Source organism: Balaenoptera borealis (genome assembly GCF_965194805.1).
Source record: "Balaenoptera borealis genome assembly, chromosome: 5".
NCBI lineage: Eukaryota > Metazoa > Chordata > Mammalia > Artiodactyla > Balaenopteridae > Balaenoptera > Balaenoptera borealis.
Genome location: NC_138862.1, coordinates 104536514 through 104564279, shown reverse-complemented (window position 1 = coordinate 104564279; position 27766 = coordinate 104536514). Strand labels below are relative to the sequence as shown.

At 34.0% G+C, this 27766-nt stretch overlaps 2 protein-coding genes across 2 annotated transcripts in view; both read right to left on the bottom strand.

The window, feature by feature from the left end:
* B3GALNT1 (beta-1,3-N-acetylgalactosaminyltransferase 1 (Globoside blood group)) overlaps window positions 1-27766 on the bottom strand; it is a 646348-nt gene that overhangs the window by 62525 nt on the left and 556057 nt on the right. The gene's annotated exons all lie outside the window — the stretch shown is intronic.
* KPNA4 (karyopherin subunit alpha 4) overlaps window positions 1-27766 on the bottom strand; it is a 55338-nt gene that overhangs the window by 4208 nt on the left and 23364 nt on the right. The window contains exons 2-15 of the mRNA XM_082394074.1: window positions 24603-24647; window positions 23672-23761; window positions 23534-23563; window positions 23387-23439; window positions 20415-20510; window positions 19811-19896; window positions 18103-18189; window positions 16074-16243; window positions 15924-15968; window positions 12852-12983; window positions 9002-9130; window positions 7532-7636; window positions 4255-4326; window positions 2394-2556 (exon numbers count right to left, since the gene is read on the bottom strand). Of these exons, the coding sequence (XP_082250200.1) occupies window positions 2394-2556; window positions 4255-4326; window positions 7532-7636; window positions 9002-9130; window positions 12852-12983; window positions 15924-15968; window positions 16074-16243; window positions 18103-18189; window positions 19811-19896; window positions 20415-20510; window positions 23387-23439; window positions 23534-23563; window positions 23672-23761; window positions 24603-24647 (1303 nt within the window). The remainder of the gene's footprint in view (window positions 1-2393; window positions 2557-4254; window positions 4327-7531; window positions 7637-9001; window positions 9131-12851; window positions 12984-15923; window positions 15969-16073; window positions 16244-18102; window positions 18190-19810; window positions 19897-20414; window positions 20511-23386; window positions 23440-23533; window positions 23564-23671; window positions 23762-24602; window positions 24648-27766) is intronic.

Below are 27766 nucleotides of genomic sequence, written 5' to 3'. Positions count from 1 at the left end.
AAAGCTGGGAGATCCCTGGTGGCCAGGTGGTTAGAACTCTGGGCTTTCACTGCTGTGTGGCCCGGATTCAATCCCTGGTCGGGGAACTGAGATCCCACAAGCCATGTGGCATGGCCAAAAACAAACAAACACACACACATCCCCAAAGAGGCAAGGAAAAAAAAAGTTAAAAGCAAATTCCTTCTAATTTGTAGCATCTGCCAAGTTTTTCTAGTGAGCATTTAGGAAAAAAACTTTTAAGTACTCGTGATTAATAAATATGAATGTTAAGACAGCTATTAAAGTATAATGAAAAATGATCAAGATCAACCACACTATTTCAGGGGAAAAGGGAATTTTCCCTGTAAATATTAATAAATTTATTAAATCATAGGCAGAATATATAAACTTAACCTACTGATATGCAAACTGGGTATTGTTTTGCTTTATAGGGGTAATAATTAATTTTAAGGCCTCTGAATTAAAGTGAAATTGCCCTGTCATGAGTGTTCTTCCTTTATCTATTCTTTAAGTGGAGAAGTTGTTCTGGGCATGTTTCTCACTTTTCACACTCTCTTTATGGGGCCCTTCCATGAAAAAGTTTAACTACCACATATAGGCTGAGGATTTATAAATCTATGGCTTCATTTCTTTTCTGAGCTTCACATGTTGAAAATCTTAAACATGTATGATAATTCCACAAGGATATTTCACAGGTACCTAAAACTCAAACTATCCAAAACACAATTTGTTATTTGCTATTTAAATAAATTGTTATAAATTTATTTAAATAAATTTAAATAAATTTGTTAAATATTTAACAAATTTGCAATTTGTTACTTGTAATTTTTATTCTTCATTTACACTGTTTATTATACCGTATTCTTATTGGTGATATTCAACAACAGTTTGAAATCTGAGAGACAGACTAATAAGTTCCCCTTACCCTCAATACTCTATAATCAAATCTCAAAAACCTTAAAGTCTATCCATTTCTTGAATCTTGTCATCTCCCCTTTTTCTCTATTATCACTGCCTTCATTTATTGTGGCCTCACCACAATATATGGAAACCACCTAGGTGGTTTCCTGCTTGTCTCTAATGGTTCCATTCCCCTCATATCCATGGCTCCATTTAAACACATCAATTCACTAGGTAAGATCTTCCAATGGCTTGTCATACCCTACAGCAGAATCCTTTGGGAAGTTTGTAAGATACATATTCCTAGGGCTCGCCTCCAGTGAGACAGGCAATGCTCAAGATCTATATTTTTATTTTAATATATAAAAATAAATTTTTAATAATTAAAATGTTTATATGGTAAAAGAAAAAAACATACAAGTAGGAAAATTTTTTAACAATGCCTGCTTTTAATTTTTCTGGTACTCCCTTCCTAATTATTTCCCTAACAGTATTCCCCATGTCCTGTTCCCAACTTGATAATTATGCATTTTTTGTTGTTGTTCTATTTGTCACTTTAGTAACTTTAAAAATACTTACTTCTTACTAATTTTCAAGCCTCTGAACTCTACTAAGGAAGCTGAAGATACTGGTTCTCCTACTCTTAGTTACCTCTCCCTCCTTTCATTTACTTCTCAACTTCTATCACAAAGATCTTTACTTTTATGCTTATCCAAGTTGATAACATTTACATGTTATTCCACAGCCACATCTGAGACTTCCATGTTCTGTCTACATGTTAATCCTAAGGGTTGAAAGCTGAGACGTGTTGTTTACCTTCCTGGTGGCTCTGGTACACTGCCAGATTTGGGAACCACTGCCCTAAAGTATATGCTGTGCTACAAAGCTTCTAAGACTGCAGGGGCCTGGTCAATGGCTAAGTCTGCAGCCTTATCTGTTGGCAGTTTCTACCTCATATTTTGTGATTCAGCAACACTAAACTACTTATAATTTGCTGAATGCTATTTCTCACCTCAGACTTTGCTCATGGTGTTATTTCTGCCTGGAACACCTTTCATCCCTTTTTACTTTATTAATCCTTATTCATCTCTCAAAATCCAGCTCAGGTGTCACTTCCTGCTTCTTCCAGGATGGATTAGGGTATTTCCTTTTGTTGTACATTTCTATTAGGGTAATTAGCACATTAAATCAGTTCATATTTATCTCCACGACTAGACTACATGCCTTGAGGGCAAGGACTGTGTCTTGTTTACCACTGTCTTCCCAGTACCTTAGCACAGTGCCTGTTCAATATACGGCAACAATTCAGTTACCTAAGCATATGCAAGAAGCTGAGCAGGACTGCAGATATAGAATACAGTATTTACTTTATTCTGTTACTTGATTATCTAAGACAGAAAAATACAGAAGTGCTGTATTAGTTAGAAAATAAAAGTAGTTACAAAAAGAACATTAAAATGTGGAATAATATCAATAGCTTATAATAAACTTACCTCCACATTCCTCTATAAGATTGGCTATGGTTTCTGCCTCATCTTCAGCCATTTTTAATATATTACTTAGTCCATCGAGTACTACTTGCACAACTTGTGCATCTTTTACAGTCAGCAAATTGCAAAAAGGTGGGATAACATTTTGTTGGATTAGGTAGGCCACCTGAAGAATGAAAATACCATGATATGATACGTGTTAAGTGAACTTCATTCGTGTACCCTATTATCTCACTGGAATAATTTTTTTTTAAATTTTCATTACTATTTATTTATTTGGCTGCATTGGGTCTTCATTGCTGCGTGCAGGCTTTCTCTAGTTTCGGTGCGCGGGCTTCTCTTGTTGCGGAGCACGGGCTCTAGGCACGCGGGCTTCAGTAGTTGTAGCACCCGGGCTCAGTAGTTGTGGCGCACGGGCTCAGCTGCTCCGTGGCATGTGGGATCTTCCCGGACCAGGGCTCGAATCCATGTCCCCTGCATTGGCAGGCGGATTCTTAACCACTGCGCCACCAGGGAAGTCCTCACTGGAATAATTTTGACTTTAAAATCTTGAATATGGAAATATGACCTCACCTCTCACATGTTAAGTTAGACTACATTAATCTAACCTTCTTTTCTTTTTAATGTAGTATGTTTATTTTTCATGAACTTAGAAAAAAAAACTAAAGTGAAAATGAAGGAATCACTCAACTTCATATGACACATTTCTTTGCCATAAGGAGTACTTCCTTCAGAGATCCTTTCTAACATTAAGAAATTATGAAATCAGTTAAGAGGCTGGATGATTATTTTTTTAAAACTACAATTGTTCAATGTGAGAGCATCCTCTCTTTGCTATAACATTTAGCACTCATATATACCTGGCCACCTCTCAATTTGCTATTCTATTGGTTCCATAAAATTTGCAAAATATTCTTCTATCATTTTTTTATTTAGTTATTTCCACATATTGTATTTATATTCTGCTCTGTATTCATATTTGAGTGGATTCACTGGTCACCACCAGTCTATAGCTTATTTGTGACAATTATCAGCTCCAAATTCATCCTTTTTTACTTGTCTGTGAAACATATCTGGGACTTTTTTTTTTTTTAGCTTTGGCTGCACGGGTCTTAGTTGCGGTATGTGGGTTTTCTCTTCTCTAGTTGTGGCGCTCGGGTTCCAGAGCACGCGGGCTCAGAGTTTGCGGCAGGCTCTCTAATTGAGGTGCACGAGCTCAGTAGTTGTAGTGCAACTACATCATGTAGTTGTAGTGCATCGAACCCACGTCCCCTGCATTGTAAGGAGGATTCTTTACCACTGACCACCAGGGAAGTCCCCCATATCTGGGTCCTTTAAAACTCATTTTCTTTCGCCAGTTGGCACAATGTTAAGCTTTGTCACCTGCACAACTATGAGAGTTAAGTGTCTCTTTATATTTTATGCACTAGGCACCTCACATTGTTCACCCTAGTTCTTAGTCCCAGCTTTCTGGTTGAGTTTAGTTCCTTGTTTGGTTTGCTGCCAGACAATTTTTGTTGTTGTTCATTTGTAAGGAGAATCTGTGAGGCAGTTTCATTCTGCCCTATTAACCTAAAAAGTCTTGTTTTTTTTTAACACTGTTAAAAAACAAAAAAAACAACCCTGACCGTAAGTGCTTCATCTTACCACGGATTAGAAAATTCTTGTAGGCCAAGAAGCTGGAAAGAAAACACTTCACATCTACGAAATATAACTAAAGGAAGTCAAGGTGACACTTTTATATATCACAGAATGCCTGTTATCTTGCTATTATCTTAAATTATGATTTACTAAAATCTAAATCTTAGAATTATTGGTACTGTTATTTTATCAGTTTTGAGAAATAAATAAGAGCTGAACTTACTTGATCTTTCCTTCCGCTAATTGTTAAGTTACTTATGGCCCATGCAGCTTCTTTCTGAGTGCCAAAATCTCCCTGTAAAAGCAAAGTTAAAGGATACAAATTGCAATATAGGGTAAACTGGAAAAGGTGTTTTCTGAAATGATTTTTCAACTGCTTATTCCCCTAGGTTTTCTTCTAGCCTTTCTATATACATATAATAAAGATAAGGCTTTGAATTCAAATTACCCTAAACAAATGGAGATTCCTTTTTGTGAACTTTCCCGGCAACAAACTGACTTGATATTGCTGTTCAGTGATATCAGATTAAATGAAGTCAATGATAAAATAAAATAATATCAGTCAAAAAAAAAAAAAGAGGAAATGTACAATTGTACTTTAATCAAAGAAATGTCAAGGGTAAGGTATCCTTTTAAACACATTAAGTTATAAAAATGAAAATACCCACCATTAATGAGACTGTCATAAAGACATTACCCTCATATATTGTCTTTCAAATATAAATTGAAAAAATAAATTTAAAAATCATTTAAAAAGTCATATATATGATTTAGTAATCTTACCTTTCAGAATTTACCAAGCAAATAATTCAAAACAAAGTAATATTATGTATCTTTCCATATAATGTCTTAGCAGCACATAAGAGTCAGAAAGTAAAAGCAACTTAAACAACATAGGAATAACTAATTATAGCAAATCTAAAGAATAAAATAATAACCAGCCACTAATGTTAAGATGACTAGCAACTTGGAAAAATGCTTAGGATGTATTAAGAAAAAAATATGTAAATAAGAATGAAAATTAAAACTGCAGTGGATTAACACAACATTGTAAATCAATTATACTTCAAAAAAAGAAAAAGAAAAACTGCAGTGGGATATCTACTCTTATTTATCAGACTGAGAAATCCCAAATATGTGTTGGTGAGACTGGTAGGAGTGTAAAACGGGACAACCTTTCTAGAGGTGGATGGGCATTATATAGCAAATTTACATATATGTCTATTTGTAGATCCAGTAATCCTAAATACAACCTGGCAAAAAACATGGAAAAAACTTTACATAGGCATTTCCTTATATTTAAAGTATAAACAAGAGATGAATAAACCAAAAACTAATAAAAACGATTATCTGTAAAGGAAGGGAAAGAACAGGGAGGAATGAACAGAAACAGAAGTTAGACCTTTGTGTATATACCTTGAAAACAAAGTACCTATTCTTTACTTGGAAACTATAAATGCTTCATATAACCAAAACAAAATAAAAAACAAGGGAATTCCCTGGTGGTCCAGTGGTTAGGACTCCGCGCTCTCACTGCCGAGGGCCCAGGTTCAATCCCTGGTCGGCGAACTAAGATCCCACAAGCCGCACAGTGCGGCCTAAAATTAAAAAAATAAAAATAAAAAACAAAACCTAAAGTAATTCCACAAATAAAAAACAAACAGAAATAACCTAACTGTATATCAAGTTGTATATCTTAACCACACATACAGGAATTATTTCAAGCGCCCTTATTTTTTAAGTACATCATTGATGGAATACATCCTAAAGACAAAAAAGTCCTCAAGGAAATCTCAAAAGTGGAGTAATCATGTTGTTAGTGTCAATGTAGTCTTGTTATTTTGATAGATTTTATATTATATATCTCAATATGTAAGTCAAATAATTATGTTCATGTATTTAGGAAGATTTCCAGCATAAAAGAGATAAAAATATAAAATCGAAGAAGTAAAAATAAAAACACTGCTATCTTAAATACCCAGTAATATCGGATAGCTTCCGTTCATTCATGATTTGTTTTTTATGAATCTCATGTTCATAAAATTACAACATGCATATTTTTCATTTTCTTTAAAAAAAAAATTATCACCTATTTTGTTCATTCAAGCCTAGATACCACGACAACCTTGTAGCAATGATCATCCTTAGTACCTGAACTATGATCTTTAAATACCATTTGCTACAAAACGGAACCAGGACACCCTGGAAAATAGTTAATTCCAGGTGTAGATCAGAAAATATACAAGATAAGCCTGGGAATCATATCACATCCAAAAGGTAGGAAGCTCTCAAAAACTACTGCAGTGATGTAAAAAAGACACAGGCACCAAATTTAAGAGGTTCCCATTGGTCAGGGACAACCTGAACGTCAGAAAGAATAACTACAAAGGACTAAAACTTATATAAAAAATATACACATATGTAAATCCATCATTTCCTTAATGACACTAAAAACTTTACACTCGTCTCCTTTTGAGGTCATTAGGGAACCATGTCATTCAAAAAATGAGTGATAATGAGCAAGAATCAAACATTTGTCTTGCCTTTCCTATATGAAATATATTTTAGAGTAAACCAATAGTTGATAAGGAAAAGCTCTTTATTCTTCTTTATTGAAGAATCATGGTTAATACATAAAGAATGGCAGAATTACAAAGTCATCATTTTGCAGTTCCTTGTATAATAAGTGATCTAGGTAACGATCATCATGACTGCCGAAAAACCATTATGTGAAAGAATGATGAATAACTTTATAATAATTGGCTGGAACAGGCTGACAACATGTGAGCTGACTTAATCTAAATATCACTAAATGTAGGACAAACAGATAGAATGTTTCTCCTCATGTGAATCATTAGTGCATTAAATATTTCTGCCTAAAAATTGAACCCAATCTACCAGTTTATAGGAAATTAGCCTCTACTACCAGTTTGTAGGAAGCATGGAAGAAAAGAAGATCGAGATATCCTCTCTTTAATTAACAGGTCAGTGTTGAGAAAAAAACCCTCATGCTGTGATTGGACACTTTAAACTGTCTCTTTCCCAAACGTTAATGTAAGCATGCAATGATATGGCGTATGATTAAATAGCACACTTACTTGCTGTTTGATCTTGGGCAATTTATTTGTCTATACCATAGTTTCTTCATCTGTCAAATGGGAATAATTCTTAACCTCACAGAGTTACAGTAATAAAGAAATAAAGTAATATATGTAAAGTGCTTGGAACAATATGTAAGCATTTATAGTCAGTAGTAGTAACATGAATTTTTAATAAACTTCAGGATAATGGTAATTTTGATAAAAGAAAGATATAGAAAAAGGGCCAGGGGTTTCTAAAAGGAACTATTTCCTGTACATAAAAACTGCTTTAAAGTTTTAATATTAATACTATTTTACTGTACTACTCATGCCATTGTATAGGTTGTAATTAAACAGAAAAGTATATATTCACATAATTCTTTTCCTCTTACGCAGATACATACAAGATGACTTTCTTACCTTATCCAAAAGGTGTATTATCATTGGTACAAGATTGGCATCAATTACTGCCTGAACCTGCTGCTGATTTCCTGCGGTGATGTTAGAGAGGAACCACACTGCTTCCTGTAGAACAAGACCCCTTCAATATTTCTCATTAAAAAATAAAACCTGCTATTGAACTAGGAAAAAGCACATTCACCACAACATCCAAATGATTTTATGGAGTAAGTTCCATAATAAAAAATTTAGGAATCTGAATTCCCCTATCCCCTTTCCATATTTTTCTTTGGATAAATTGCTAATGACCCTAGTCTAAGTCATAATGAACTAACCCTTCTAAAAAATTCTTGAAAGCAATGTTCCCAAACACTAAGACTCAAAAGAAGCTTGGCTGAACAAATACTAAGGAACCGATGAGCTGCAATACAAATACAAATCCTAAAACAACTGTAAAGGAGATTCAGCGTCCTCCTCACATAGCGTGCTTTATTTATTCTCTCTTCTGTTCTGATTGAGTCCTAGCCAAAGTAGATAAATCTCTCAATTATTCATGATAATGGAGACACAAAAACTGAAATAGTGGATTGTTTTAGTATACTTATTTGTAATAGTCATTCATTGCACCATCTCTCTCAAGAGTTAAAGTGGAACCAGATGTTTGACTGCTTTACTGGTCTACCTTAATGATCTTTTTATGCTACCCTTTACACCACAATGTGCTACTTCTACCAAGATGATTACAAGTCATGTTTTTTCATAGATAATAAATGCATACTAAAAACACAGAATGAAATAAGACAAAATATCTGCCTAATGTCCTATGTAGGATATTGCTATAATTTACCAAAGTTAATAAATTTATTAAACATATGAATTTACTAAAGGGAAACATTTTCTCTATTTTAAAAAAGTAGTAAACAAGTTTTACTCCTAGTGTGCAGTCGGCTCTTTTGGATCAGATCACAGGATCATGTTTAATGAACCTGTTAGAGATTTTAGGGTGCTAGGCCACTTAGGTGAGCGGTTCTTGGGTTATAATCATCGGCAGTGTTGTAATCAACAACCCACGTACTTCTACAACAGCCTCAGATGCACTCCAACATCAGCATCACCAGTCAGTGCCCCCTTTTCATAGCCTCCACAAGCACACACACATGCACACACACTCTATCAAATAGCTAAAAAATATTAAACTTACATTACTTAACTTACGTATTAAAATCTTCCAATCATACAACATTCAACACCCAATTATCTCTATTTCATCATTTCCAAGAGAGCCAAATGTGCACTGTTTACAATCGGTTTTATATGTGGAAAATCATGTACCAATCCATGTCAGAAAAAGTAAAATACTTTATTTTCTCTTAATGTCTAAATGACAGTTTATATTAATAATCAGTATTAAAGACACTTGAGTCTCTAATTTTGCAAATGAAAATGGCTCCTTTATATGCTAATTATTAAATAGTATTTAAAAATACTTACTTTATTAATTTTCTCTTTGGGATGTGTCAGAAGTGCGGGGAAGTGTGAAAGAGCATCACAGTTCAAAACTACTTGTGTTTGCTCATCAGTTCCAGTAACAATGTTGCCCACAGCTCGAAGCGCTGCCGTCTGAAACATAAAAAGATTTAATGAGATGTTGTTCTATATGGATCACTTCTTATTACCACAAAGGTATGTTAGGCAGGTTATGAAAGATATATACATATTTATTTTATATAAATTTGTTTTATTTATTTTTGGCTGCATTGAGTCTTCACTGCTGCGCACGGGCTTTCTCTAGTTGCAGGGAGCGGAGGCTACTCTTCGTTGCTGCATGGGCTTCTCATTGCGGTGGCTTCTCTTGTCCGGAGGGCAGGCTCTAGGTGCATGGGCTTCAGTAGTTGTGTCATGTGGGCTCAGTAGTTGTGGCTCATGGGCTCTAGAGCGCAGGCTCAGTCGTTGCGGCACACAGGCTTAGTTGCTCCGCAGCATGTAGGATCTTCCCGGACCAGGGATGGCACCCATGTCCCCTGCACTGGTGGGCGGATTCTTAACCACTGCGCCACCAGGGAAGCCCCAGGTTATGAAAGATATCTTTATGCATTCATGCCTACCTAAGCTTTTTGAGCAAGTTGTGTCAGACACTGATTTAGGAACAGAGGAGTGAATAGGACAGACACAAACCCAGCTCATATGGAGCTTCCATTATTGTAAGAAGAAACAGCCAATAAACAAGTAAGTATGAAGGATAATTTTAGATAGTAATTATGGCCATAAAGAAAATAAGATAATACAAAAGTTTTTGTGTGAATATGTTTTCAGTTCCCTTGCATATATACCTGGAAATGGAATTGCTGGGTCATGTAATAACTCTACATCTAACTTTTCCAGGTACTGTCGAACTATATTCCAAAGAGGCTGTACCATTTTACATTCCTACCAGCAATGTATGAGAATTATACTTTCTCTACATCCTTGCCAACACTTGTTACTGTCTTTTTGATTATACCATCCTGGTGGGTATAAAGTGGTACTTCACTGTGGCTTTGATTTGCTTTGCCTTAATGACTAAGGAAGTTGAACATCTTCATATGTGCTTATGGACCATCTGTATGTCTTCTCTGGAGAACACTAAAATTTTAAACCATTTAAAATTAGGTTGTTGGGACCTCTCTGGTGGTGCAGTGGTTAAGACTCCACGCTCCCAATGCAGGGGGCCTGGGTTTGATCCCTGGTCGGGAACTAGACCCCACACGCATGCCGCAACTAAGAGCCCACATGCCACAACTAAGGAGCCCACCTGCTGCAACTAAGACCCAGCACAACCAAATAAATAAATATTAAAATTGGGTTGTCATTTTTTTTTATTGAGTTTTAAGAGTTCTTTATGTATTCTGGACACAAATACCTTTTCATATATATGATTTGCAAACATTCTCTTCCATTCTGTAGGTTGTCTTTTTCACTTTCTTGATGGTTTCCTTATAAGTTTTTAATTTTGGAAGTCCAATTTATCTATTTTTTCCTTAGTTGCTTGTGGTGTCATATCTAAGAAACTACTGCCTAATCTGAGGTTATGAAGATTTATGCCTGTGTTTTCTTCTAAGAGGTTTATACTTCTGAATGTTATATTAAGCTGTTTGATTCGTTCTGAGTTAATTTTTAAAAAATATGGTGTGAAGTAGGGCTCCAACTTCATTCTTTTACATATGGATATCCAGTAGCCTCAGCACCATTTGCTGAAAAGACTATTCTTTGCTCACTGAATTTTCTTGGCACCCTTGCTGAAAATCAATTGATCATAAATGTGTAAGTTTATTTCTAGACTCTTGATTCTATTTCACTGATCAATACGTCTATCCTTATGCTAGAATCACAAAGTTTTGTTTTCTCTAGCTTTGTAGTCAAGTTTTGAAGTGAGAAGTCCCCAAACTTGGTTCTTTTTCAAGATTGTTTTGGCTATTTCTGGGTCCATTGCATTTCCATATGAATTTTAACAGGAATTGCATTTAATCTGTAGATAAATTTGGGAAGCACTGCCATTCTAATAATACTGAATCTTCCAATCCATGAACATGGATGTCTTTCCACTGATTTAGGTCTTGTTCAACTTCTTTCAAAAACGTTTTGTAGTGGTCTAGCTTCTTTAACAAATAAATTTAATAGGGGAAAGAAAAAAAGGAGAAGAAAGCTGTAGAGTAACAGAAACATAAAGACACAGCTACCACATGCAATGTGTTGACCTTGTTTGAATACTGATTTGGTAAAATTGTGAAGAAAAAAAAAAAAAAGAGGCAATAAGTAAAATTCAGATACTGATCGGATTTTAACATTAAGGTTTCCTAAAGTGCTCTAATGGTATTGTGGATATGTTAAAAAAAATAGCCTTACTTTTTAGAGATGCAACCTGGGTGAAATTAGACGGTATCTGGAATATGTGTCAAAATAATTTGGTGGGGAAGTAGAGATATAGAGGAAACCTACATAGTTCATTACATTATTCTTTCTATGTTCCTAAATTATGGCATGAAAGTTGAAAAAGTTTTTAAAAATCTCTATTAGTTACCAGGTAAAGTACAGAACATTAACTTTCCTTGAGAGTTGGCTCAAGTGAAAGTCCAAGCCCTATTTTCTCAATAAAGTCCAGTATTAAACTGAAGATGCATTCTGAAAAAACAAAAACAAAATGCAAACCAAAAACCTATACCAAGACATAAGTACCACACTTAAGAAATGCAAACTTCATAAGAATCTAGTAGGAATATTTAAAATAAACCACAAATAACCCTAAATGACAAATTATTCTATTAATCAATTCTTCTGAATTTAGCTAAGTGTTCCCTCTTTTCTTTAAAGTGCTTTAAATTTTATAGCAGTGGGTCTCCATTTTGACAGTACATGAATATAACCTAAAGAGCTTTTTAAAGCCCAGGTTTCTAGGAAATATCCAGATTTACTGAAACAGAATTTCTAGGAGTAGAGCAAGGGAAATACACTAATTTTTTCTCTTTAGGCTTCCCACAGCTGATTTTATTGTCCAGCCATGGTTGAGAAATAGTGAATCAGGTTAACAGTTTTCCTTATGCTATTATTGTGTTTTATAGGCTCTTAGTCATTCTAAGATTAAAGCATGCCATTTACCTCAGAAGGGTAGGGAGAGCTTGCTGCTTGCTGCATCTCCCTTTACCATCGTAGTTTGACAGCTACTGCTTATAATATAAGTGTGAACTTCTCACCTTCTCTTTTTTGGCTCTTTCTAGATGCAGATTCTTTGGGATAAATATTTATATGGAAGGATTTTAAAAGAATAAAACAAAACAAAATTAAAGAAAAAGATTTTAAATAACTGAGAGAAGACAATTTAGGAAGCCCCTAAGCAGCACATTTCAGTACAAAGCCTTTATCACAGTGCCAGTGAAGCTAAGCATTAACTAAACTTGCCAGGTGCAGTGAAGGAGAATAAAAAAGGACAGCTGTTGTGGGGAGGGGGGTGGGGGAAGGAGCAGGAGAGTGGAAGAAGAAAAATAGGAAAAGTAGAAAAAATAATCAGTACTTGTTTCAGATGCTACCCAAGTTGCTATATGAACTGCCCTGGTCTACGTTAGAAATCAGTAATTTACAAAGAAGTCAACTTGGCTTTTTTTGGGGGGGTTGGGGGGTGGGGAGGAGGAGGTTCTTGTAGTAATCTATCTCATTTTCTCCATCTTTAAAATGGGGATATAATAACTCACTCTTTTCATCGCAGATATGTTATTAGGTTAAAAAAATACTTTACACTATTGACGTTACCCGTGTTCAAATGTCACACTTAAAGCAAATAGTGGCATGTTTTTATCAATAAAAAACTCACCTGAACCTTAACTTCCTGGTGGCTGAGCAGAGGAACCAAATGAGGGACTATTCCAGAGTCTATTACCATCTGTATCTGTTCGTTGCCAGCATCAGTAAGGTAAGAGAGGGCCCAGACCGTATCTACCAATATCTAATGAATAAAAAAAATTCAAATAGCCTTTGAATATTTTCTCATTTCAAAAATTCTTAACCATATGGACTAACCTATGATTGTTCTACTATCTTCTTTCTTCCCTTTTCTCTCTAAATTCACTGGAATCAGTCTTCTCTATTATACTAAGCATCATCATCTATGAATGTCTATATCAAGTGTGTGCATCTTATAGCCATATTTAGGATGTTTAGGTTAATTATGATCTTGTTCACAGATTGGTATCTACTCTTAACTCACAAAGATACAAACACACTACACAGCACATAAAATATGAGAAAAAGACATTCTCTTTCCCGAATGCTCAGATTGAGGGATACTAGGTCCAAGGACATTGTGATAAACGCATGTAGTTGGAAAGAGTATATGTATCCAACATACACGGTGGTTCAAAACATCTGGGCTAGGTGAATATATTCAAGGTGTTCTCACGTCAATACCATGTTGGTAGGTCTAAAGCCAATACTCCAGTATTAGGATTATAGTACTTTCATCTTTTCCAACCAGTTCGCTTTGCCTTATAAAACCAGAGGCAACTTCCCAAATAGAAATCTCCCACAGCTGCAGATCAAGACATTAAAAGCAACCATAGGTCAACTTGTGAGATCTATAATCAAAAAACATGTTCTAGTTAAAAAAACAAAAAAAAAACAAACAAAAAAACCCCCAAAAACCAACCAACCAAACAAAACTATAATTTACATCAGCTGCCAAAAGTACTTTAAAAAAAAAGCCTCTGTAATTAACTTAATTATATTTCAAAGTACAACAGGCCATTGTGTTTCTTCTTTCTTTGTATGTGAACTCCTAATTAGAAGTTATGGCCAAAACGAAGAATGACAAACAACTGTTAAACTGCTAAATAATACAATTATTGACAAAAACACAGTAATAAATAATTGTGCCTGAAACTTTACTTCCGAAAGCCTTTCTGGAATATGAACTCTGTCAAAAGACAAACCAGAAAAGTCTGAAACCTTTAAATTCTAAATCAATGATATGTTTAAAACATCCAAGAAGCTCCTAGAAGAAAATAGCACTTTGCCATTTTCCCTTTCAGAAATTCAAGAAAGCACTATGGATATTTTTAATGTAAAAAGAAGACACCGAATGAAAAATTCACACACATAAAGTGGTATCAAAATATGTGAGACAACTAAATTTCAACTTACAAAAGTAACTTTTTTTTTGCCAAAATTTGTTGATACAGGCAAAAAAACTTCAAGTTACTTGTGCATGACTGTATGTAAAATCCAGATATATTTTTTTAAAAAGGCCCAATACTAAACATGTCATTAATATGCTCACATCAAAATCACAATTTAAATCAGGCCTGATCTTATAGGCACTTTTTGTGTCAGCAAAGTTAAGTCTATGATAAGTTTACTAATTACAACTAGAGTGTAATTTCAATGTTTCACTTATGGTTTGTGGAAGCAGTTTCGTTATTTTATTTTTTTTATTTCTTTGATGGCCTGATTTAAGAACTTGTTCCTAAGTGTTAACCTAAGAAGATTTCATTTTTAGTAAACATTATTGTTTAGTAAACAATATTACTAATGCTACTAAAAAAGAACAATGCAAACTGGCTTGAGAAATTCAAGATATATCAAAAGCAAGAAAAACGGAGTTACAATCTCAAATGGATTGGGGTAAACAAGTGGAAAGAACACAATACATCTCTGAATAAGGTCAACTAAGATGTCTAGTTTTCCAGAAGAGTTATAAACTTTGAGATTAATCTTTCCTGAATATCTTTTAATAAAAGTAAAATACAAAAAACTGTAATTTAATCAAAGAATTTGGCTATAATAAGCCAAAACCAAAATTTGTTTACATGTGTGTTTTTTTTGCTTGTTTGTTTTTTAAACACCCTAGACTATCTGGAGCTAGAAAAAATATCTTTAGGACAAAGATCATTTTCATCTAATGAATATCAAGCACATTATGTCACTGCTTGATGCAGTATAATTCTAACTTTAATTTGTTCCGTATCTTTACAGAGATCCTGGCAAAAGGGTATTAATACCCTAGAAACTGTGAAGGAATGAAGCAGCTTGTCAGACACTGATCATACCAAACTGTGTTTTTAAAGAACTACACAAGGTGCTGATTGTTACTATGCGTTTTATTCATGTGATTTTCTTTTACCCATTATATTCCTAGCTCTTCTAACACAATGAAGGCTAGACTGAATTTATAAGCAGTTACGGCAGTTTCTCACTCATTCATACTTCCTGAGTTGCTTTCTCCTTTGCTCTCTGTGTTATTAAGTATGAGTAGGATATATTTATTATGTTTAAAATCTAGTCTGCACTGATTTTCTTCCTTTTTGTTTGTATACTCAAGAATTATCTCTACACCAAGTGAAGCCATTACCAAAGTCACTATAAATGAATTAATAGAGTAAATATGAAATTAAAGAGCAACTGATATTCATGCTTTGGTGTAAGAATGGTATATGAATACAAACCATGCATAAAGGCACAAATATTTCTCTTTATTACCTTTCGAAAAATACCACCACTAGGTGTTAAGTGTTCTCTCAAAGGCCAGCTGTCAAAATGAGCTTTCATAAAAAGCTCATGAACAATCAAAGATAAAATCTTAGTGAGAGAGATTACTAACTGGCAACTTTAAGAACTTCCAATGTCAGTTTTCACAACACTAATATATAATATATGCACATACATTACTGCCCAGACCAAAATAACAGGCTTGATTTCTTCACTGAAATTAAATATTGTGATATGGGTAAACACAGAGAAAATATAAAATACCAAACTATGTACTGCAGCTCCTGAAATGAAAAAATTTGATAAAGTACACTGACATAATGTCATTTTCTCCCCTACGTCACTGGGACAAGCCCTAACCATATATACATATAAAAATATAGGACGGGAAGCATTTACTCACATTTACGTCTGTGTGATGAATTAAAACACAAAGAGCTGGAAGAATCTGAAGAGAGAAATATATAGATTTTAAAATATACAGAGATAAAAACATACACATAATGATATCTACTTTACTTTAAAAGAAAACAAAAACAAAAGTACTTGTTACCTCCTGAATGGTTTCCATTGGGGGTGGTGGGTCTTTGTGGCGACATAAGTTGACCATAACCCAAGTAACATTTCTTAAGAATGTTATAGGAATAGATGGACTTATGAAGGAAAGTAAAGGTTTCACAACTCCAAGACTTATGACATAATCTCTACACTGTGGCCCATCACCTGTAGGAAGAAGGATTTATTAATTCAATACAATAAGCAACTCAGAAAACGTAAAGCACTGGGTTCAATATGCTACTTCCTGTATTTGAACCAAGTACACTATTTCGTTTTATGTGAAAGTTTTAGACAATAATAACCTAGTTCACATTTTAGGTCTTTGAGCCAAGAGAAGCAAGATAAGGTACTAAGATTTTTTTGCACATTATTCATGTATTCAGGTTTATATGCTGTTCACCCTAAAATGTTTTTATGCCATCTAAAAGCCTCAGTAAGGCTTTAAAGTACTTTGTGAACACAGAACTGCTGCTTTTTCTCTTCTCTCTCAATGGTACTCTAAGTTTAAGAAACTTTCATGTTATAAAAAGAGATATATTGAAATACCATTACAGAGAAAATATTTGTAGAATTTATACTGATGATCTAATATCAAAGCATAGAGAATATTAACTATAAATTACTCTATACACTTAGAAACTATGTCTCAAAAAGGCAGGGGAGAGGGAACCAATACCCCTAGATCAGTGGTTCCCATAGCGATTTTGGGGCCCTATCCCAAATCTGTTGAAACAGAAACTCTGTGGGTCCAGGATTCTGTTTTAACAAGCCCTTAATATAATTTTGATAACACGCTAGAGTTTGAGAATCACTGCCCTAGAGAAAAGTGCCAAATTTAATTTCCTCTATCTAGAGTATCACTGTAATTTGTAGTATGAAAGCCACACTGAAGTATTACATTCCGTAAGTGAAAACACTTTGCCCTGCACTGTGGTATTTGAAGATAAAATGCTTGTTCTTTTTGCATCCATGTATTCTAATTAATTCTATAATGTCACTGGAGTTAAAAGCCAAAGATCAAGATGTTGTATTAATAGTTCTAAATCTACAATTTGGTATAAAAGTGAGGGACTCTGGATATACAAACGATAGCATTCCTAACAGTAATATACCATATGCCAAGAACAGTTTATAGGGAAATTCTCCCATTTGAAAACTCACAATTGTGGGGCACTAACCATACCTTACCTTCCATCTTGGCCCCCAAAAGGGTAATAAAGAGGAGGTATATCAGAGTAAAACTAATTACTTCCATGCAAAAACAAAAAAATCTGTGGCAAAAATAACTTTTAACATCATGGTACACAATACAGTTCAGACTCCAGATTTTTTCCATTCTCCACTGGAGGATAGATTTTTGAATTTTTGAGTTTGGGTAAAGTTAGGCTGTAGTTAAAAAACAAATTCTTGAAATATTGGAATTGTCTTTAATTATTCTTCCTACAATTATTTATCAGAAAAAACCTGAAGGTATGGCAATCACGGTGGTCAACATTTAATGAGACTGCCTATAAGGTACAGATACCACATGTATGATGATGACTTCATGATGATAGTGGATAACATTACTATATTTCATTGTACTAAAATCCACAAGAGATATAAAAAATTTCAATTTAGATTCTTCTCAGAACTGCTATTATAGAGAAAAATTTTGGTTTAAGTTTTGCCTCCTCCTTTTTTATTATTTCCTAGGATAGTAAGAGAGTTGAGGAATAAAATGGACCAACATAATAAAGGAGAAAGAGGAAAATACCTAAATCACATACATATTTCATAATTATTCAAATAATTAAGAGGTGACTATATACAAAGAGATATAATGGTATCACAAGCAACAAAAATGTTCATTCTGTTTACTATGGGTTTATACTTAAACAGCTGTAATTTCTGTAAACTAGTTCATAAAAACTAGTACTAAAAAAGGCAAATTGCTCTTTCTTTTCAACTACTAGTAGTCATTTTTATTACATAGTACATGATAACAATGATTGTTGGACTAGTATTACAAGTTTTAGACAAACCTATGATATTTCCCAATGCCCACACTGCTTGCTCACAGACATTTTGATGGGGTGAATGGAGAAGCCTCAGGAAAAGTGGCACAGCATCTGAAGGAGGAAAACATAAGCTATCATTTAAGTTTGAAGATACTGTTATATATCAATTATATTTCAATAAAATTGAAAGAAAAAAGGTTGAAAACACTATAATCTAAACCAAAAATCAAACTTGTTTCTTTGCTGAAATCCCAAAAGAAAGAAACCTATCAAAAATATATTTAAAATATATCTTCATTAATTGATTTTCATTAGAATAACGGTAGTGGAAAACTTCTGGCTAGCAGACTATACATCATCAAAGTGACAGTTTTAACATACAGACAAATGTCAAATTAAGCTGATAAAATTTCATTCACAGTTAAAACTGGATTTAATTCCAATTTCAAGAAATTAATTCCTTAAAGATTAGCATTATCTTCAAATTTGAAAAAAACTCCAATTATTAAAATAACTTTTGAATATAAAAATTTAAAATAACATCATATGGGTCTTTAGCCAGGCCAGTGATTCCTGTGCCACGTGAGACCTTCTGAATCAGAAAATGATTCTGTTGCCTAACACAAGGAAAAACAAAGAGACGTTTAACAGAATAATACTGCACTGAACAAATGATTCTTCTATTTCTTTTCTTCCCTCTGATATTGCTCTGAAAAATGCTATTTGAGTACATGTAGATCAATCATGCTTATTTATAGTAAAAAGTAATAAAAAGTAATTCATTTATCCATTACTTTTGGTATATTAAGACAGACTAACAGTGTTAAAACAAATTCTAAGCCTCTTTCTAATCTTTAAGGAACACAAAAGAGAAAGGAAAAAGAGGGATTAAGACATTGTCTTGAGATCATAAAATTAACTAAACAGTCAACTATACAAAGCAAAACCAAAAAAACCAAACCCTAAAATCACCTGAACCCAAAATTAATCAGTTTTATTAAGATTTAAGGAAATTATCTTTTCTATGTAATATTATAATACAAGTGTCTATATAATAAAATCCTCACTGCATAACACTTTTGTTCCCTTTCAAAATCGTAACAGTGCTTAAGATTTTAACAGGCTTAGACAAGTATACTGCTTACATATTTGAAGGGGATTTTGAAAGTACCTTCTTTAAAATTATTAATTTCTTTGTTTAGTAGAAGAATCAAATAGTACTTATGAAAATAATTCAAGTTATTACTTTCAATAATTATTTCCCACTTACATTTCTTGGAACATAAAAAACAACCAATCCTATAATAACAATGAAAAAAAAAATTTCAAGCCATTCTCTAAAGTAGGACTACTTTATAAAAGAAGATTTCTTTAAAATGTATAATGGACATCTCACTAACAGTGCCCAACGGGTAGTATGGCAACAGGAAAAACACCTTTATTTATTTAATGTCCTATAAACACAATAATGTAACTACTACTACAATTACGAAATGTTCTCAGATTTAGAATCAAACGAATTTTTCGAAATAGAAAATGTCAGGCAATGGGACAAGATGATCAAAGAAACATACTTGAGTTGGCCTATTTCAACTACCTTATTTGTTACTGAATTCAAAATACTTAATTACTTTATAATATAAATAGCTCTATTCTTTTAGGAAAAGCACTGAGTTTTTTAATTAACTTTTTTTTTGAAAATCACAATTTTGTCTCTTAATAACCAACTTACTGGACTGAACTACTGCTTGAGTTTGTTCAGAGGTTCCAGACGCAATGTTTGTCAAAGCCCATGCAGCTTCAAACTGTAAAGAAGGACTACAAAAAACAAATAATTTTAAACAGCAGGAATTTCTACATTGGCCCAAATATCTACCAACCACTCCTCCCCCTAGCATTTTAAAAGTATTAAATATTTTTATTCAAAAGATCTATGCACCCAGTACCTTTTTTTTAACTTCCAATGACTATTTAAAATATCTCTTCGGTATAAAAAGCATACAACCTCCTCAGGTGTCCTTATTTTTAATAAGAACTCTGTATTAAGATACCTGCACATTACTACCCAAACAGTTTTCTCAAGTACCTATCTGGCTAAACTAGTTTTTGCCAATTTTCAAAGCTTAAAAGTTAAATATATCATTCTCAAGTTCCCGTTTGGTCTTTACTTTCCTCTCTTGGTGTAAACATACCTTACACTGTTTTTCACTTTGGCTTCTCAACTCCATCTTATAGCCCTTTTTTTTTTTTTCTTTAAAGACCAAACTAACTACAAGAAAATCTTGTCTTCTGCAAAGGATACATCCTAAATTATTTCTTAAAATAAATGTACTTACTTGTCATCTCTTTCAAGACAATGGACTAAAATAGGCAATATTCCAGATTTTATTAAGTCATCAATTGGTGGATTTCGATCACTGGACAAAAGCTTCCTATAAGAGATATAAATATACCCCTTGTGAAACTTAATGACATATAATTAAATTCAAATTCACATTTGATATATTACAATAAACTGAATATTTGGTGCAAATACTCTCCCTGCAAGCTACTTTTTAAATTTATATAATGCAACCTTTTCTCTATTATAAAAAGATTAATTTATAAATTTACAGAGATTATTAATAATTAGGAAAAAATGGTAAGACATGAACTACTTTTTTTTAAGTTAGGACAAAAGCAGATAGGATGCTGGTACAAGTTTATAGCTGATACTAGTGTCCAGTTCTTCATCCTACTCTATATACCAAATCAAAGGTCATAAAAGCTCAACAACATTCTCATCTCAACAACTAAAGGAAATGAAATAAACACAGCAATACATAGGAAAATATCCAGAGAAATATTGGAGATACTAAGGTGAACAAGACAGACACATCCTTGCTCTCATGGAGCTTAGAGAGTAAAACAACAATACCTAGTGCCCATTTATACATATGGCAGACTGCAGTTTTAGCTGACAAATCCTAAATGTGGCCTAACACAAATCTTCACCAATTTGAATCCCCTGCACTACTATATGAAGACAATGTTTAAGCAAGCTTAATCAGATTATTCCCCTATATAAACCAAGTGATGGCTGCTAATTTACTACCCTATCAATGTAAACTCCTTGACTGAGTTTTTTATAACACTCCAAGAACTGGCTCCATCTTATTTATCTAACTAATCTTATTCTCTGTAATTCAACAACAGGTCAGTTGTCTGTCCGACCATTTCAATCTAATTTCTAGGCCCTTCAAATCCTATTCCCCACACTTGGAATGCTCTCTTTTTTGCCTATTCAAACTCTATCTTTTCAAGTTAAATGTTTTCAAAATACCCTCTCTGAATTCCGAGAATATATACACGGCATATGGCTACATTCGCTGTTGAGCATCACTATTTTTCATATAGTTTTGCCTTCCTGATTAGGTTCTAAACTTCTTACCAAAGCAAGAATTATTCCACTTGCTTCTTCACAGTATTTTCCGTAATAAATGGTACAATTCTTTGCACAACGTAGGAAATAAACCCAGTCTTTCTTAATCAAGGTTTCAAATTTAATAAAAGAAATTATTTTTTATTACTTCACTGAGGACATTCTTAAAGAGAAATGGCCCTTTTTCTTTGACTGTAAAATGGCACATACAGTATCTACAATGTATCATCAGTTTGGTGACACTGTCTTGCTCTGTGCTAAGGTGCCAGTAGTTTACCCACAGTTGCTTTTGCAACATCCATGTGAATGTTAACACAGTAAAAACAACAAAAAAAAAGGCAAATAAAGTCTTAGAATTATTGTGAAAATAATACCCCCTGAAGTTATCCCAGGCGCTCCTAGGGATCCACACACTATATTTTGAGATCCCCTGTCTTAGGAGCCTTAGGGCTTTAATTATCTTACAGAACTCATGTTGAGAAGAGCTGCTCCAATACTATAATCAACTCTGACAATGGTGAACATAATGTATCAATTTCTTAATCATTCTTCCTATTAACATTAATTTGCCATTTTGAGATGTGAAAACTTCTGTGATTTTCTTCCTACACAGCGAAGTCCTCTCTAAGAAGTTCTTCTACCTGTGGTGGGCAACACTTTAATTCTATAATTTCCATATGTGTTCTAGGCCATTTAAAGTGAATACGCAAAAGTAGGAAAGTCTAATAAACATAAAAGGGACTCATGCACTGGATAAGGTATTATACAAAACTGTGAAGTTTTTTTCCATTTTAAAATTCTGTAACTAGAATCAATTTCTTGCTTAAGCATCTCTTTCCTACAATTACAACATAGGGTGTTATTCTTTTATTTATAAAAAAACAAAGAGGGCTTCCCTGGTGGCGCAGTGGTTAAGAATCCACCTGCCAATGCAGGAGGCACGGGTTCGAGCCCTGGTCCAGGAAGATCCCACATGCTGCGGAGCAACTAAGCCCATGCGCCACAACTACTGAGCCTGCGCTCTAAAGCTCACAAGCCACAACTACTGAGCCCATGTGCCACAACTACTGAAGTCCACGCGCCCTAGAGCCCGTGCTCTGCAACAAGAGAAGTCACCGCAATGAGAAGTCTGCGCACTGCAGTTAAGAGTAGCCCCCACTCACCACAACTAGGGAAAAACCGCGCGCAGCAACAAAGACCCAATGCAGCCAAAAATAAATAAATTAATTTAAAAAAAACAAAGAAACCACTATATTGTACTATGATACAACCATGTCTTCCCCAAGCTATTTATTAATACAAATGTCTCAGTAATAATTTTTTCTTGTTTTTCCCTTAAAATATGAGTGCATAGGTTTTACAATAGAAATGTGCAAAAATAACTAAATATTCTTACATTGACTGAGAAGTGGGAGTCTCTGTAGTCCTAAATCTTAATGTGTACTTCCCTGTACACTGTTACAGTAATCTTTAATTCAATTCATTGTTTGATCAATACGAGGACTGTGAGAAGAATCAGCTACCTGAGCAGGATTTGATGAATCTGACTTTTAATAAAATTAAATACCTATTAATCAGTAAAAGGTAAAAAGCTTTATAAATAATTTTCTTCTATTACTCTATAGCAATACCCTGTCAAATCAACTTTTCCCTAGCATTTGTACCTATTAGCCACACTAAAGCCTCAATGTATTAGTGAGTTTAGAAAATTGCTAATTTTAATACTCTAAATCAGAGAATAATTTTGAAAATAAATTCAGTTGGTCTATGACTGTTCTTCATCGTTTGTCATCAAAGTCAATATAAGAAACAGGACTACTATATAGTGAAAACCCAAAAGAGAACTCCTGTGTAAGTTACAAAATATGTCCTTAAAATTTAACTTACCTAGCAGCTTGAACTGCACTTAACTGAATTCCTTGGTTATCACTTGAAGCATTCTATAAAAAACAAAACAATTTTTGATGCAGATACACAGTAATTAGTTGTTAAGTCCAAGAAATACAAATGAAAAGGGGGGGAAACTCAACTTACTTGAACAATAGCTTCTAGAGAGGTATTTTGCTGGGAAAAAAGTTAGAGAAAACTAAGTTAAAAATCACCTTGTACTTCTGTATTTATGTAAAAATTTATCTCTGGTATTTTTAAATTACCAGAATAACAATTACTTACCACTCTATAATCGCCATCTATGTCAGAGTCTTCACAGATATCTTCATGTGGTACATTCCTTCTCTTTAAGAGATGTTCATCTCTTTTATTCTTTAAAAAAAAAAAAAAAAAAAAAATTCAGTTAAATTTTAAAAAGCTAAATACTTTCATACAAAGGTTAGGCAGTCCTGTGCCTACAAAAAAACATGAAGTGACTTTTAAAAGTAAAATGCAAATGCAGAAAGTTAAACCAAATTGTGAATTAAACACTTAAGCAACACTAATTTGAGCCCCAAACCCCAAATATTACATTTTTAATGAACCGTGAACAATGTATAAATAAACTAAAAAACAAAATAATTTGATTAAAAAAGATAGTGTACAGTTTAGCCAGAACCAAACATACATATTTATTTAAAAGTACTAAACCATTTTATACATCATCTGGGAGCTTCTCTTTATCACCTAAAAACAAAGTCAAAGCAAAAGTTGGGCAGTTCAAAATCAGACAAAAATCCACAATACCTTACAAAACTTAAGGGCCACTTGAATTTCACTAAAAATGTTTGGGACAAACTTAAAAATATATTCTCAACTAACCTACTTTAATACTTGAAAAGTTGATGAAATTTTTAAGTACCAAGTTCCTTTTATGGAGTAATTACTACTGTAAATAGCAGAACTATTTAGTATGACATATACTTTATATAAATCATTTAAAATTACAGAAGAAAAGATCATTTGATAATGTGTTTATCTCTATATTTGGATAGTGGACAAACTGGATCTTGTCAACTTCAATAGCTTGTCAAATTTAGTCAATCTTTCCATTTTCAAAAGAAAAAGAAATGCCAATTAAGCACTTGAGATTAATATACGTTTGCTAATTTCTCTATATGCTGTAAGGTTGTTAGAATTATGTTTGAAAGTACCCAATATTAATCAGGCTCACCTTCCTTAATTCAACTACAACTTCATTTCGTTGTCTTCTCATAGTCTACAAGAAATTAAAGAAAATTATTTTTTAAAAATCACCTCAAATTCCATCACCCAGAGAAAACTGATATTAACATTTTGATGTACATCCCCTTATCTTTTCTTCTACTCGTATATACACATAGTCATATTTTACTCATAATAAAGATTATATTATATAGATGATTTCCTATCTTCATTTCATATTCACATTCTCAAATACTGAACATCACTTTGAAATTATTAATGGAGCTGTAATATTGGATATATCATAAAAATTTTAAACTGTAACATAAGAATTATTAAAAATACAAAGGTACAAAGAATAAAAGAACCCATAATCTCACCCCCTATATGAACTTCCTATTTAAAAAGTAATATATATACAAGGTAATCTCACCCCCCCATATGAACTCCCTATTTAAAAACTAATATATGTATAAGGTTAGTAAATGCAACTGCTTTAAAAAAGGGGGGGTGGGAGAAGGGGAGAGAACCTTGCTGCCCATTCATAGTTTCTTTCTCTAAAGGTAAACATTGTTAGATTTACTATGATTTTGACACACTTATCTATATATTCTGATCTTCACCTTATTTTTGTTTATTTATTTAAAGATCGTAAAGATCTTTCATGGTGGTATAGGCAGATCTATTTCGTTATCCCTAAGAAGCACATTAATTATTCTACCACATAATGTTAACCATTCTGTTTTTTAAAGTGTTTTTCTCATTTTAAAGTTACCTAACATAGAGGACTTCCATGGTGGTGCAGTGGTTAAGAACCCGCCTGCCAATGCAGGGGACACGGGTTTGAGCCCTGGTCCGGGAAGATCCCACATGCCCCGGAACAACTAAGCCCGCGTGCCACAACTACTACGCCTGCATTCTAGAGCCCACGAGCCACAAATACTGAAGCCTGTGAGCCTAGAGCCTGTGCTCCGCAACAAGAGAAGCCACCACAATGAAGAGTAGCCCTCACTCGCTGCAACTAGAGAAAGCCCATTGCACTGGATAAGATATTAGGTGAAACATATTTTGCAACAATAATCTGATTTTTATTGGTGGTGACAAAAATCACAGGTAATTTTAATAACTACTGAGGTTTACTGGCTACATTATTAACTGACAGGAATACTGTTTCAGTTAGAAGTTAGTGAAAACAAAGATGTAATTAATTTTTTTCTAAGTTCAGGGGACCTCCTGAATTCCACCCATAGACTCCATGGGAATAAGGACTCAGTAAGGAACTCCTTTCTCCTTTTTAGAACTCCTTTCTAAAAAGTCAATCAGGTCATGTTACTCCCCTCTTCAAAACCATCCAATGGCTCTCCACTTTGGAGTAAATGCCCAGTCATTATAATGGCTTAAGTCTTCCCACCTCACCCCCTCCCTGGTTACCACCTCTAAGATCTCAGCTCCTATCATTCTCTCCATTCATTCTGCTGTATCCTCACTAACTTTGCTATTCCTCTAATGCACTGGAAATTCTCTCTTCAAGGCCTTTTCTAATACACTATACAGCAACTGCTAAGAAAATGGACTCCGAGCTCCCAATGCAGGGGGCCCGGGTTCGATCCCTGGTCAGGGAACTAGATCCTGCATGCATGCCGCAACTAAGAAGCCTGCATGTTGCAACTAAGAAGTCTGATGCTGCAACTAAGACTCGGTGCAGGCAAAATAAATAAATAAATAAATAAATATTAAAATAAAATAAAAATACCAAGACAATTAAAAAATACTAATAAGATAGGCTGCAAAATGAATAAAAATAATTAGACAAGTATTACAACAAGAGTTTCAATATTCACCATAGTTTAATCATTACAGCCTTTAAGAAGTAAGAAGAAATATTTTTCTTTTTACAAGTAAGGAAACTGAGGTTTAGAGAAGTTAAACTACTTGGCCAAGGCTACATGGCTAGAAGTGGGACAGCCAGGATTAGAATTCAGACAGTCTCATACAAAGCCAGTTAACCACTATGCCATATTGTCTCCCACAAGTCTTAAAGTCAAATAGAGTTCAAGCCAATTTTAGAGCCTATGGTTCATTCCAAAGCAAAAGTACTATTATCAAGACAATGCGCTTTCGCTGTATCACAATACAAAAACAATAAATAATTCAAATAAACAATAACATAAAACTATGTCCTGTTTCTCACAGAAAATAAAATCTGCAAAATGTACTACTTAAAAGATTTGTTCAGTAAAAGGTAGACTTTTGAGGGACAGAGATTATTTCTAGTCTAGTCTCTAATCCCATCTAAAGAAGTGGGATTAATGTACAATGAATGGGCTTTAACTTCTTAATAAAGCAAACTATTAATAAATCCTAAACAACTGCTATATATTGACCTAAATATTTATTTACAGAATTTTTTCCCCATCTTAGTACATCTTACTTATTAAATTTGGAGTTTCTGATAATTTGAAACTCTTAATAAAGGATTTATCAAGACAATTTAGCACTGTAGTTGCTGTGACGTAAGCTTTGGGCTATTACTATCCACAGAAATATTTGCAAAATAAAAGAACTGACAACCTCCTTATAATAGAGCAAGGAAGAGTTTTCTTCTCTTGAGAGAAAGCTGTTACCTCCAAGGTAAAGAGAAGATTGAATGAAATAGTAAGATAGAAAGATATCCTACGCAACAACCTGGCAGCATTTACCCATGTCTTTTATTGCAAAAAACAAAGTGTCTTAAAAGTGGTATTAGAGGGGCTTCCCTGGTGGCGCAGTGGTTGAGAATCTGCCTGCCAATACAGGAGACACGGGTTCGAGCCCTGGTCTGGGAAGATCCCACATGCCGCAGAGCAACTGGGCCCATGAGCCACAATTACTGAGCCTGCGCGTCTGGAGCCTGTGCTCCGCAACAAGAGAGGCCGCAACAGTGAGAGGTCCGCGCACCGCGATGAAGAGTGGCCCCCGCTCGCCGCAACTAGAGAAAGCCCTGGCACAGAAACGAAGACCCAACACAGCCAAAAATAAATAGATAAATTAATTAAAAAAAAGAAAAAAAAGTACCCATGACTGAGCCACAAAAAAAAAAAAAAAAAAAAGTGGTATTAGATATTTAGACATTTTCAAATCACAACCCCATCTCGAATCAAGAAGGACTTTTATTTCTCTGAGGTCTCATGAAAG